Source organism: Plectropomus leopardus, chromosome 5 (genome assembly GCF_008729295.1).
Source record: "Plectropomus leopardus isolate mb chromosome 5, YSFRI_Pleo_2.0, whole genome shotgun sequence".
Classification (NCBI taxonomy): domain Eukaryota; kingdom Metazoa; phylum Chordata; class Actinopteri; order Perciformes; family Serranidae; genus Plectropomus; species Plectropomus leopardus.
This window is the reverse complement of record NC_056467.1, coordinates 15087972-15101000: the sequence shown is the minus strand read 5'-3', so window position 1 is coordinate 15101000 and position 13029 is coordinate 15087972. Positions and strand designations below refer to the sequence as shown.

At 39.4% G+C, this 13029-nt stretch overlaps 1 protein-coding gene across 1 annotated transcript; it reads left to right on the top strand.

Moving 5' to 3' along the window:
* Positions 1 to 2201: 2201 nt before the first annotated feature.
* On the top strand, positions 2202 to 7593 carry zgc:114130 (uncharacterized protein LOC570332 homolog). The gene is made up of 2 exons (XM_042487332.1): positions 2202 to 2349; positions 4410 to 7593. The coding sequence occupies exons 1-2, from the start codon at positions 2296 to 2298 to the stop codon at positions 5658 to 5660; spliced, it is 1305 nt and encodes a 434-aa protein (XP_042343266.1). The 5' UTR covers positions 2202 to 2295; the 3' UTR covers positions 5661 to 7593.
* Positions 7594 to 13029: the final 5436 nt, after the last annotated feature.

The following is a 13029-nucleotide window of genomic DNA, read 5'->3' as shown; positions in this document are numbered from 1 at the left end:
GGCTTTATTTTTATTTTAGTGCCCACTTTTTTGCTTTATTCCAGGCTAGAGTTTACGGTTTTAAGTTGGGTTGTGTTTAGTTTAAGGTTGAAGTTTAGGGAAATTAAAGGTTGCTTTGACAGCTTTGCTGCAAAGATAAAGGAACAAGGCTGTGTTTGTGTGTGTGTGTGAGTAGGACGGTTGGATATTATCATGGCTCTGGAATTTTTCACACATTTACCTTTGAAATCAAAGACCTGACTCCTCCTTGTCTGTCTCATAGGGCTAGGTTGTCTCTGTACTGTCTTTTCTACCCATGTGTTCAGTCCTCCTGTTCTCTGTTTTGTCCTTGTGGTTGCCTTTTGTGCTAGTCTCCCCCCCCCCCCCCCTAAAAACCATACCTTTACATAAACTTAACAAGTCAATATCTGGCTTAAAGCAAATTTATGCTTTAACCCGTAAAGGAGTTTTATTAACATCTGCCAACAGCCAGCAGACATTATCAGAAAGTATCAGGATTATGGCTAAAAGTGCACATTGCATTAGGGCCAACTATTTTAGATGAATACTTTGCCCACAAAATGATCATGTGTAGATCTTTTAGTCGTGCTGTGTTATTGTGAATTTGTGAAAAAAAACTGCTTTTCTCGCATGCCTCCATGGAAAATGGTCGACATATTAATTCATTTTAAAGACTGGGAGTTTTTACATCAGTAGAAATGTATCAAAACATCAGTTTACAAACTCTCACACAACTCATGCTGTATGGTTCATATCTCATGTATGCAGTTGTTTCATCAGTACTTCCCAAACATTTGTTTTTTTATTTTTCTAAAAACACCCCTTAGTATTGAGGTTTGATGTTGAAGACGGCATAGATAATTTTTGGTTATGTTTCAAATAGTATGTGTTTTGGAAGCACTGAGCATACAACTGGATAAATCTGGCTTGGATTATAGGCTAGACTACTGAATGACTTGTGTAAGAGATTAATAACAGGTATTTTGGAACAATTTCCCTGCTGTTAAATGTGGCACACAATCAATTAATAAATGAATGTGTTGGGCATTATCTGTGGAAGCATGCAACAAAAAAAAAAAACAGTTTTGTTCACAAATTCAAGGTAACAAGGACTAATTGATATTGGCCTAAAAATGGTCTTTTTTGGGTGAAGTATTCCTTTAGTAGCAATTTCCTTTAGTGGTGTAATGAGCGAGTAGCCTAACTGTACTTCTTAGCAAAGTGCAAAATAGAAACTGGTTGACATGTAGCCTGTATTAAATTCATGTTAATCTATAGGCACTCATTAATTTCACAGGCTTTATGTTCATAAGCCTATTTTATTAATTTTTTAATATTTTATAACATTATAATTTGTTTTTTTAATGATCCCCAATGAAAATAATTAATTAAAGAGTGCAAGGAAAGCATCAGCATGGGAAGAAGTTTTAATATGTAAAACCTCAGGCAGCTATTTTTTATTAAAGTTTTCACTCGACTTTGTAAAAACAAAAAAAAAGTGCTACGAACTTGCTTGTATATGATGGGTTGAGGTTTGATTAAACATTTGCTAAAGGCATTTAAACAAAGTTTTGTGTTAGAGATTGTTATTATCCCAAATTCTGAATATTGACAGAAAGATTTTCATTTTTGTTGCAAACGCATGTTGGTTCCAAATATCGGTTATCAGTCTCATTAATTACTAATAATCAGTATTGGCATTGGCCCTGAAAAACCAACATCGGCTGACCCTCACTGACATGTTTGACAAAAGTTGTGTGTTTAGCTGTTGACTTGTACTGATTTGTACTGATTAATACAGTATTTCAAACACGATGATGACTGGACTGACTGACTGGAGAATGTACAGTCAAAATTTCAAGTTTGTACAAGTAGCCTATTATAAGTTGATATGTGTTGCTCTCCCATTTGATTAATGAAGCTAATTCTATAACTTCACTCTAAAGAGCTACCAAAATATGATTCATTCAATGAAACCAGCGTCTTTTTAAAAAATATTTTTTTAGGAATTAAAAAAGGTTAGATAGCATTTTCATAGAGCTGGGTACCCTGTGTACCCTCATGCAGTTCAGGGACTGCTGTGTGTGGTGAAAACATCTCTGGGCTGACTCACAGAGGCGTGGGAGTGGCTAACAGCAGTGTTAGGTTTTAAATCCACACGTGGTCCGGGTCTTGGGCTTGTTTAGCATCGCAGTCACAGCTAGAAACTTCTGACCAACTCATGCCAGCGAGTGGCCCACGTCTATCACTGCGGGGGCAGACGGGATAGGACGAAACTTTCGATAGCTCAGCAAAATGCCATCTTTCCCTCTCTACCAGTTTGCTGACCTGGAAGAGATGATGTGCAAGGTAAACGAAAAGCGCAAAGAAAGTTGAGCGGAGCAAAAGTTGGCTAACGTTAGGTCATGGGGGGGTTAACGTTAGCTAGCTAGCTTCACTGCTAACTTTACGCTCTTTGCTCTTTAAACCTTTCAAAGTTTTGTTAGCAGATGCTGTGGCGCTGTCGTTTAAGTTTTATCTAGCTCGCGGTAGTTTTGTGGGATGTGAAAGCTTTCTTGAACTTAATTCTAACTTGTCACAAAGTAGGAACGCTGTTGAAGTTACGATTCATCGTAAAAAATGGGCCCATTAAACAATCTTATTAATTAACGTTAGCTAACGTAGCGATTCGGTTTGAGTTAACGGTAGCTAACGTTAGCACCAGCATGTAAACTCGATGGTTTAAAAATGATAAACAACGACAACAAGACTAAACAAAAGCTATAGCGAAAATAACCGAAGTTTTTATGGTAAAAACAACAAAAAGATGACAATTAAAGTTGCCAAGTTGCGTTGATAGCATGGAAACGTGTTTAAATTTTAAAGTAAACTAACACAACTTTTTAGAAATACGAAGGTTTTAGTGTATGTCATCCGCTGCGTGGCAATATGCTGTATTTATGAGGGAGATGCAGGTTTGTGGAGGATGCCAGGTTAAACCTTTGTGGTCTTAAATTGAGGATTTAAAAGGCAAGAAAGATACTTGCTGTTTTCGATACTGTTTATGTGTGAAACGTGGTCAGCTGTTACTTTGCAAACTCATTTAGCATGTTTGAAAAGAACTACCTCCATCCACTGCTTAATAATATTTTTTCAATGTGGCACATTGTTGTGGGCAAGTAGTCCTCTACACTAATTTGTATCAAAGTTAAAGGAATACTTACCTCTCAAAGTGATAATTTGTGTATTAGTCATGCTGCTTTACCTTTATTAACTTGTGAAGAAAAATGTCTGTTTCTTTGCATGCCTCCACAGAAAACTGTGAACGTATTGTTTAACAAGAGCAAAACTATATCTAAACATCTGTTTACAAACTCTCCCACAACTCATGCACTATAACACAAGTCTTATTTTTTCAGTTATATGCTCTATACTTCCCAGACACATGCATTTACAGGAAACATTACTATTTAAAACTGAACTGAAAATGAAACTAATATATGCTTACTTCAAAGCCAGACTTCAGTATTTAGGTTTTTTAGTGAAAATGCATGTGTTTGGAAATTACTGAGCTTACGTGTTTGTAAATGAATGCTTTCATACAATTTTGCTGTATTAAACATGGTCCCTGATAAAACACATTTGCTATTTTCCATGGAGGTATGCAAGAAAAACAAAGGTTAAATTTACAAATTCAAGGTAACATTGCCTGAGTAACTGATGTACAAATGGTCATTTTGAGGGTGAAATATTCCCATAAGATAGACCGACCAAAATACAAATATTAGAGTGTGAGTCCATTAGACATATTTCTTACTAAAGTTCATGCAGATAACTTGTAGTATCTGAATTGCATTACAAAAAAGTCAGGGTTGACTAAAGTGCATATTGAAAAAGTTAATGTTAAACTTCTTTTACTTGTACTTGTATGCTAGTATTTAGTACCAATCACCCATGAATGAAGTTCATCATACATTTGCTTACTCTGCCAGAGTCAGACACTCAAAAATTATTTTTCCCGTAACATGGAAATCCTGCTAACAAACTTCTACCGGGAGAGAATTTTAAAAAAGCTAATTGCCACTAGATTGGTTGTACTTGCTGTACAGTTGACAGCCGGAAAATACATGAACTTAATGCATCTGTAAATATGTGGGCTAATTAAGTAAATTTGGGTGAAAAAAAAAAGTTTTGCCAAATGTAACTTCTGTAATGTTCAGTTAGGAAAATTCACACAGTTACATCCTTGTAACAGTTAATAAATAGCATTAATGTGCCTTTTGTTCTGTAATTTGTAAGGGAAATATCAGTGTATAGGAAGTTACGGTTATCTACAGACAAAGAAACATACAACAGTGATTCTTTTAAACTAATCACGGTATTAATTATAAAATAAACTAATGTTGTGTTGTTTTCTGTTCTTTTTACAGCAGTTACTAAACCTCGACTTGAGGGAGCAGAGCAGACCACTACCACCGCTCAGTCTGGCAATGAGAACACCAGGTTGTATTGGTCAGCCACGAAGCAACATGTCGTCTTCCCTCACGTCTCTCTCCTGCCTCCCGACTGATCCAGACAGTGCATTTCTGACCTCCAGCCAATGGGGGCAGCAATCAGAAAGCCCTCTGCCCTCCCAGCTCACTCATTCTACCCAGTGGGGAAAATCAGGCTTCCTTGCTCAGCGCTCCATCAGCATGGTAGAAACCAGCAGCAACACAGCAGCACGTCTTGGCTGGCCCGGGACTGACGCACTGCACTCCCAAAGTGACATCAGCCCCACCGCACTGAACACTGGCTCTTCCTCTTCCACCTCATCCGTTTCCTCCTCCTCATCACGCTATAAGACTGAACTGTGTCGATCTTTTACAGAAAGTGGCTTGTGCAAGTATGGCGGGAAGTGCCAGTTTGCCCACGGGCCAGATGAGCTGCGGGATCTTAACAGACATCCAAAATACAAAACAGAGCCATGCCGTACGTTTCACACCATCGGCTTCTGCCCCTATGGGATCCGCTGCCACTTTGTCCACAACAACGAGGAGGAAATGAAACACGGCATCTCTCGTTCCTCCTCATCCTCCTCCACCTCTTCAAGCATTACCCAGCAGCCACCCTCCTCCCTCCGCTCGCACAGACCTCCCCTCATCAGACAGAGCTTCAGCTTCGCTGGATTTCCCTCTGCTCCCCAGCAAACCCTTCAGCCTGCCCTTAATGCTCACCCTCCTCCTGCCACTGCGTCTTTCACACGAGCTCCATCAGCCTCCCCTCCTGCCTGTGCTGACATTACTGACCTCCTTTCTCATGCCTTCCTGGAGATGGACTCTGCCTTTGAGGCCTCCCCTGCCCACCAGTACCAGCCCACCATGGGCCAGGCCACTGCAGCAGATCCCAGATCTCCATTCTTGCCCTCCCCAGACTCTGGCTGTTCTCCATGTGGGCTGTCTCCTACTACCTCCCCTTCCCTGAGGCAGAGTCCCAGTGCCACTGGGGTCTTTTCAGGGCCACTGGGTGCCAGATCCCTGTCCTATACCTCTTTGTCAGACCAGGACCAGGATGGAAGCAGCTCTGCTAGCTCACTCAGTGGCTCTGAATCTTGTGGGGGCATTACCGAAGTCAATGGCAGACGTCTGGCGGTATTCAGCCAACTCTCTGTTCCCGAGGATGCTACTGGGTTCTGCCTTTAGGCCGCAGTGTGCTTTGAACACAAACATACACATTTGCATACATTCAGACTCAAACATGCAGGCCTACGAAACTCTGACACACCATAAACATATACATTCATGCATATCCACCCTCAAGCTCACGCAATGCTCACACACTGGAACCCTATAAATGCACACGTGCCCTCACACACACATACACGCACGCACGCACACACACACACACACACACACACACAGCCCCTGTACTGACACCTCGGATGTTCCTTGCACCTGAGTGACATCTAAGGAAACAAAGACTGATTCGAACATACAGAGAGATTTGCATGTAATATTTATGTGGTTGAAATGTCGCTATCAAATACGTAAGGGAAGCCACAGTGATGCTGAAACTGAAATTCGTGTTGCCACCAAAACGGTACATATCAAGACAGAAGTAAAATAGTGCTGGAAGCGATCAAGGCTTTACCAGAATAGTATATTGAGATGTCAAATTGTCAGAGCTATAGTGTAATCAGTGTGATTGGCCTCAGTGTGGCCTGTTGTTGAGTCCAACCACACCATTTCCATTACATCTGAGTGATCTACAGAACAAAGCCAAAGACATCTTTTGTAGCACAAATGTTTTGATTATGGTGATGCAAACACACAACTGTTGATTTTCCACTAACTGTACACAGTATTGTGTTTATAAGCTGGTGAAAGTGTTTTTTCCTCATAACTCTACAGTCTGAGGTAGATCACTGACCTTGAACGTGAATGTTATGTTTTTAAACTGAAGTGCCTGTCGCGTTATCCGCCAGGTCATATGTTGAAACAAGATTAGCTGGTTTGTTAGGAGTGATGAATGGACGGGTGTGAGTCTTCTTATTTAGTCAACTTAAGCTTGTGTGAGTTCAGGTCTCCCATTGTTAAGGTGACTACAAGTGTTCCTCTGTCCTGGTGTTATTGACAAACTGCCACCAGTAAAATGCCAAATGACCAAATTTAACCTGGGAGGAGTAAAGGGGGATCAGTTTGAGTTTAGCAAAAAAGCCAAGTGGATTTGATCATCACCTTATCAAATCACATGTTCATGACATATCAACTGGATGACTTGCCAACTCGAAAAGCAGGTCATAGAAATTGAATATTCTTTGATATGCAAAGTGAGTCAGCACAAATGGCAGGTATTAGAGAAAATCCATCAATATTGAGAGTCAGAATGGACCAAAAAAAACTCAAATGAGATACCATAACATCTTTCTGCATCTTATTTTAGGTGAACTGATCTGAACATAGCCTGAGTTAAAGGCACTTGGCATAGAATTAAAGTTTAATCAAGTAATTTGAATGTTTTATGCAAATCCTGTTTTACCTCTGGCGTTTTTCTGAATAGTTTCTGGTGCCAATATGTATTTTAGATAATCTTAAACACAAACATTTCCAGGAGTAGTATTTTTCTTCTCCCTTGTCCACAGGCAGCACTGGTGTCACATTTTTGATAATAAATATTCATGTGTTTGTGACTCACACCACCATATTTCATCTCTCCGTCAGTATTAATTCTTCTTGATTCGGCTTTGTACTGTTATGAATGTGTAGTGTTCCTGGTCACATGTATGTGAACTGTGCGCCCAGGTCTGTTGCCTCACTGAGCTAGATCCAGCAGTCTGTAGGGTTTAGGGTATGTCTGCTAATTGTTATAGAAATGTTACTTGGCTGTTTTGTGTGTTTATGACGTAGTTGGTTAGAAGAACAGACACTGTGCTGTTACCGGTCTATTTAAAATTGCCTTTTCATCAACATGTTTGAGGCCTGTTTAGTGTTAAAGGTGATAATCTTTAGTAAATTTCTTTAATTTATTTTAACGTATTTATAGAGGACTTTGAGTTGGTAATGCTTGTATCAAGTTTAATATATTTCTTTTTTGTTTTGCTTTTTGTACTGAAAATAAAGGTTTTTTTGTTTTTGATTTTTTTTTAAACTGGTTTGTTTGTATCTCTTAGTGTCTCGGGGTTACACTTAATCATCTACAAGTAAAATCTATTACATCCATGTTTGGCACATCAGCTCAGAAACTTTGTGTTGAGGTGCTGATGCAACAATTCGGACTTAGACTTATGCGTGTTTTCTTCAACATCCTGTCTAACTGTATGTTTAACACTGGTTTCAGCATATGAGCAAGTGTTCACACATTTGTGACGTTTTAGATGCAACGAGCAGGAAGGAAGGAAGCAGGAAACCAGAGAACAGACATTTATGATTTTCATTGTAGATCACATTCCCCCAGAGGCCCTTCACTGTTGAGGTTAACTCTATACAGGCGGAACGTGAAAAGATTCACTTCACTCTGAATATCTCAGATTAGACTGAGGGATAAAACAGTGATGTTTTCCTGGACAGCAACACAACACCTGGACAACACTAAATATTTTATAGAGGGTTTTAGTTGTTTGTTTCTTATTAGGCTAGAACATAAGTGAACTTTCTTAATCCATAAAAAATAGATTATTAAGTTAACCCTTTGAAACCTGAGCAAATTGTCTCTGTCTTTCAAAAAGATGAGTAAAAGGCAATAGGCAGCTTTAGAGGAAGAGACCCAAAAATCAGCCAAAAATACAAGAAAATTACCTTTAAGTTGAAAAAACAAAAACAAAGCAGGAGGATTAAAAAAAACAAAACAAGTGACCCTAAAAAGTGCTTAAAATTATAATAATAATAACAATTAACTCTTTTACATATATAATGATGACTTTTTTCCAAAGCATGTTTAAAAATAATTTTTCCAAACCTAAAACTTTCTTGCAGTTTGTGGAACATTTTTTTTCTATGTTTTCAGAAGAAATCAAGCCAATTTGCTCAGAAAAAACTACAACAGCACATATTGACCAAAATGACCAGCATGGGTAATCTGAGACTAGAAAATTTGATTTTTATCACGTTACGTCATAGTTTTCTGTGTTTACAGGTGAAATCTTGCAACGAAGTGAGAAATTAATCCTTAGTCTTAGTGAATCCCACTGCTACTCATAAATGTATATATTGATGCAAACTGTCTTCTGAAGTCGCTAAGATTAGGGCTAAGATGTTCAGCTTGGCCTCATATGGTGGAAAAGACATAACTGCAAAAAATACCAACATACACATTTTATGTTAGCAAAAAAATTGTTTAACCCTGTGGAACCTGAGTAAATTGGTTTGTATTCTTTCAAAAACAGGAAAGAAGCAGTAAGCAACTTACAAAAAAAAAAGAACCAAAAATTATGAGAAAATTATTGGGGGAAAAAAGTGCTAAATTAAAAATATTATTTTTTTTTCCTGTAACATAATTTGAAATATATAATTAGAAAAATTACAAATATACATTTCTTGCCAGGCTGCTCAGTGCCTTTTTTGTCCATGTTTAAATTTGACCAATCAAACAAAATTTCTAATGTTTCAGAGGTTTAAATGCTTGTGTAATGCATCTGAATGCAGCACAAGAAAAGAGGTCGATCGAGGTGTTAAAGGGTTAAGGTTAGTCATTACTTAGTATTGTATCATTGTTATTCAAAAATCATTTCTGCCTCAACCACTAGCAAGACACTCTTGTGCGTGTGTGCATGTGTGTGCGTGTGTGTGTGTGTGAAGTCATGCCATTGAGATTTCATGTGGAGTTAAGAAGTCTTTGGTTTGGGGTTTAATCTGGGAAATCCTGGGCTCCGATGTACCTTCTCCCTCACTGCCTCCATTGATTCTATCTTTCCTCCCTCACTTTGTTCCTCTCGTTTCCTTCAATTACATCTCCTCACCACTCCACTTATTACACTCAGCTCAGCATCAACGTACTAGTTTAAATTCTGTAACTACAGTATGGTGAGCCACACAAGTTTGTAAAACAGCAGCACTCAACTTGCTTTGCTTGGAGGCCACTTTTGCAAAGTGACAGGAGGCCAGGAGCCGGTCGCACTAGCCCCATGCATGTTTCTAGGACTTTAGGGCATTTTTGGGATTTTAGGACATTTCTAGGATTTAAGGACATTTCAAGGATTTTAGCACATTCCAAGGATTTCAGGACATTTCTAGAATTTAAGGACATTTATAGGATTTTAGAAAGTTCCTAGGATTTTAGGACATTTCTTGGATTTTAGGATGCTCCTAGGATTTGGGGCCTTTAAGGTAGGACCTCTGTCAGGGGTTGCAGGGAATCCTTCACTGACACTTTTTTAAATAATACACAACTCTATTTTGATGCTATTTTATGCCTTACCTGGACTAAAAGTACAAAATCAATTCCCAGTGTGAATCACTTTATTTTTGTTTTGAATTAGAAAACGGTTGGGGGGCAAATTGACACCCCATTGGGGGCTAGACTAGGCTTGCTGGCCAAAAGTCGACTATCAGTGTTTTAGAGAGACAGGATCTTTGTTCATAGACAACACTACACAATATAACTGGTACTTATTGAATGAAACTATGTGAAAATATGATAAAACGGGTATGGTTAAATTTAAGAATTAATACAGGATTTCATTATCTTCACTTAAAAAAAACCTCAAATTCCCACCATGAACAACAACAACAACAACAAAAATTGTTAAAGTTGCATATGCATGGTTGACCCTTTAGGAATCTCTCTTTCATGCACACACACACAAGAGCTATTATCTTGCCACTGTTAACATGAGATGGGCTGGCTGTCTGGAAGTGATTAGTGGCTGTGAAGGGGTTAAAGGCGTGTGCATGTGTGTGTGTGTGTGTGTGTGTGTGTGTGTGTGCTGCATTGTATCTGATGGACATTCTCCCACACTCTTGCCCTGTGGGACAGAGTAAAGGCAGGCAGATGGCTGTATTCAAGTCCACCACGGGTCAACATATGGCCCCGAGAGACAAAGTTTGTGTTTGAGAGACCAAGGATCTCCCTCTTACTATGCATGAGTGGAGGAAGTTGAATGAGTAGGAAGGGGGGAGAAAGGTAATAGTGCAGGCAGGGAAAAAAACTGTGAAAAAGAAGTTGCATGATAAAGAAGTAATGGGACAATTTGAGAGGATGAAAGTGGGAAACATCCTGTGAGATCATACAGGTTGTTAAATAAAGCACACTTGGTTGTCTGCAGATTTGTTCAGAATGCTCAGCGAGACTTTAAGAGCCTCTTTAGTAATTTTTAACATGGACTCTATTTTCCCATGTTTTTATGTCTCAGTGACTAACAGAAACAACTACTTTTGCGTCTGTATAAGAGGATAAAACTCTGCATACCTCCAGATGGCGATAGTCTCTATTCATCATCCAACAAGGGAAACTGGAAGACTGACAGGAAGAATTAGAAATGGATGTTCGCCTAACTGGAACATTAACAAATCAACTCGATGTTGAAAGAATTAAGCATATTTACCGTGCACTTGCAAACAATAACTCAAACAAGTAAAAAACATTTTGACTTAAGAGCTAAATGGCTGTTTTGATCTCACACTCTCTTGATTTAAGCTGTTTGTTTACTTTCCTCAGTTCAGTTTCTCTTTTTGTCCTCTAAGCTGAACGGTCAATCAGTGGGATTTCATCACCCACAAGCCCTTCTGGCTCCAACACCATTTCAACATGGCTAAAAACAGGCAACAAAGGCCAACTCTTTCCAATGATGCGGGACGAAAATCTGGGACGACAGGAGTTCACCGTGAGCCTGCAATGACCAACAGCCAACTGTTGCGTTGATGTGTCAAGGTCCTATGGCCAAAGCTACCAGAGTCCACTGAAATAAAAACTCATTTCACCAGCGTAAAAAACCCTTTAGTCAAAGTCAACAGAGACAATAAAATTTACGAATGATACTAACTCAGGTTAATGATTACTACGCTGCTGCTAGTTTACCTAGCCAACTGTAAGCTATAATACTACCAAAAATAAACATGTTTAACTTTGAAATAAACAATTTAATAGCTACAGCACACTTAACTGATGTTATATATGCTCTATTTGGACACGCTGATGTTGTACAGCTGCATGTGTTTACGACAACAAATACTGTTTTGGACCGCAAATATAGTATATATTTATATATATACCAAACTGTCAGAGTTCAACGATGACTCACATTTGGTGATTTTAGTTAGTTTCTGCCTACAAACTGAAGTGAACCTTCAGGAAACCTAACCCAGATCAATTGTCTCTGCCAACTTCTCACACAACAAAAGACTTCAGTCAGTCCATGTGGACAGTGTTGCTGAATTTTAGCAAGTCATCAATTTAAGAGAATGCTGGTTTTACTTGTCCCCCACCCCCCCCACCCCCCAACTCCCTCCTTTCTTTCTTTGTCCCTGAACACCCCCCCGCCTCCTCCTCCTCCTTTGCTCTCCTCCCTCCATTCACCGCCCCTCCTTTGTGAGGTGATATTGTGATGCAGGCTAGAGCAGGAGGAAGGGGAGCGATGCCGTGTTGACCAGCACAAAACAACTGTTGCTGAAATCTCACCATCATTCCTCAATTCCAGCAAGCCAATCTCTGGTCTCAATTCTGTTTGTGAGACATTTAGGTACAAGAAATGTCTCACATCTTTGCTCTTTCCTCTCCTATCACACCCTCCTCATCTTTCTCTGACCTCCACCTCTAATAAACTTCTCTTTTCTACCTTCACTTCTCTCCAGCCTCCTGTTGAGGCCCTTAATTCTCTCCATTTGATTTTCCTCTCGCCCACTCTCTCAATCTCACCCTCTCCTCCTCCACCCACTTTCTACAATTCATCCCCCGCCCAGGCTTTCTCTCTAATCCCCCTTTCTGTTACTTTTTTTCTTCTCTCCAGAGAGGATTTGGTCAAAGTGTTTAATGGATTGCAACAAATGGGCAAAAAGAGTGTGCTACAGTCAGCTGCTGCACATTTATGCAGACGCCTAACTCAATTTTCCTGACTGTTTTCTTCTTTCACAACATTCCTACAGTTGAATAGGAGTTCCAAAACCACACATCTTGCTTTCACCTACAATGCACTATGCAGATCAGCAGGGGCAGAGTGGTTGTACTTATAACCACAGATCTTATTTAACTTTTTTTGAACTCTTAAGCTCATTCAAGAACTCTTGTCTTGAGTGCTTACAAACTGAAGTTAGGACACAATCTAGTTTGAGTGCTACGTTTTAGACAAAGGTGTTAAGATTATATTAAGGGAATGTAGTATTGCACTTCCATGAAGTTGGGGGACCTGCAAGCAATAAGATTTTTTAATAAAGAAGGATCAAAATCGACGCAGCTGAAGCCGAGGTGTCTAGACTAGTAATCCCTACTAGCACTGATCAAGCTCCAGAAAACACTGGATCGTTCACTTCTCATTACGCAACATACAGCAAATCTGAAATTAGACTATTCCTTCCTCTCTAAGTCTATACTGCCTATTTATAATGCAGACCCTTTGTCCGAATAACCCTGATATCATAGTCA

Excerpts from the sequence above, each read along its gene's own strand:
- zgc:114130 (XM_042487332.1), top strand. The coding sequence starts at position 2,296 with ATGCCATCTTTCCCTCTCTACCAGTTTGCTGACCTGGAAGAGATGATG. Across the intron at positions 2,350-4,409 it reads TGGAAGAGATGATGTGCAAG|CAGTTACTAAACCTCGACTT; the intron begins GTAAACGAAAAG and ends TTCTTTTTACAG.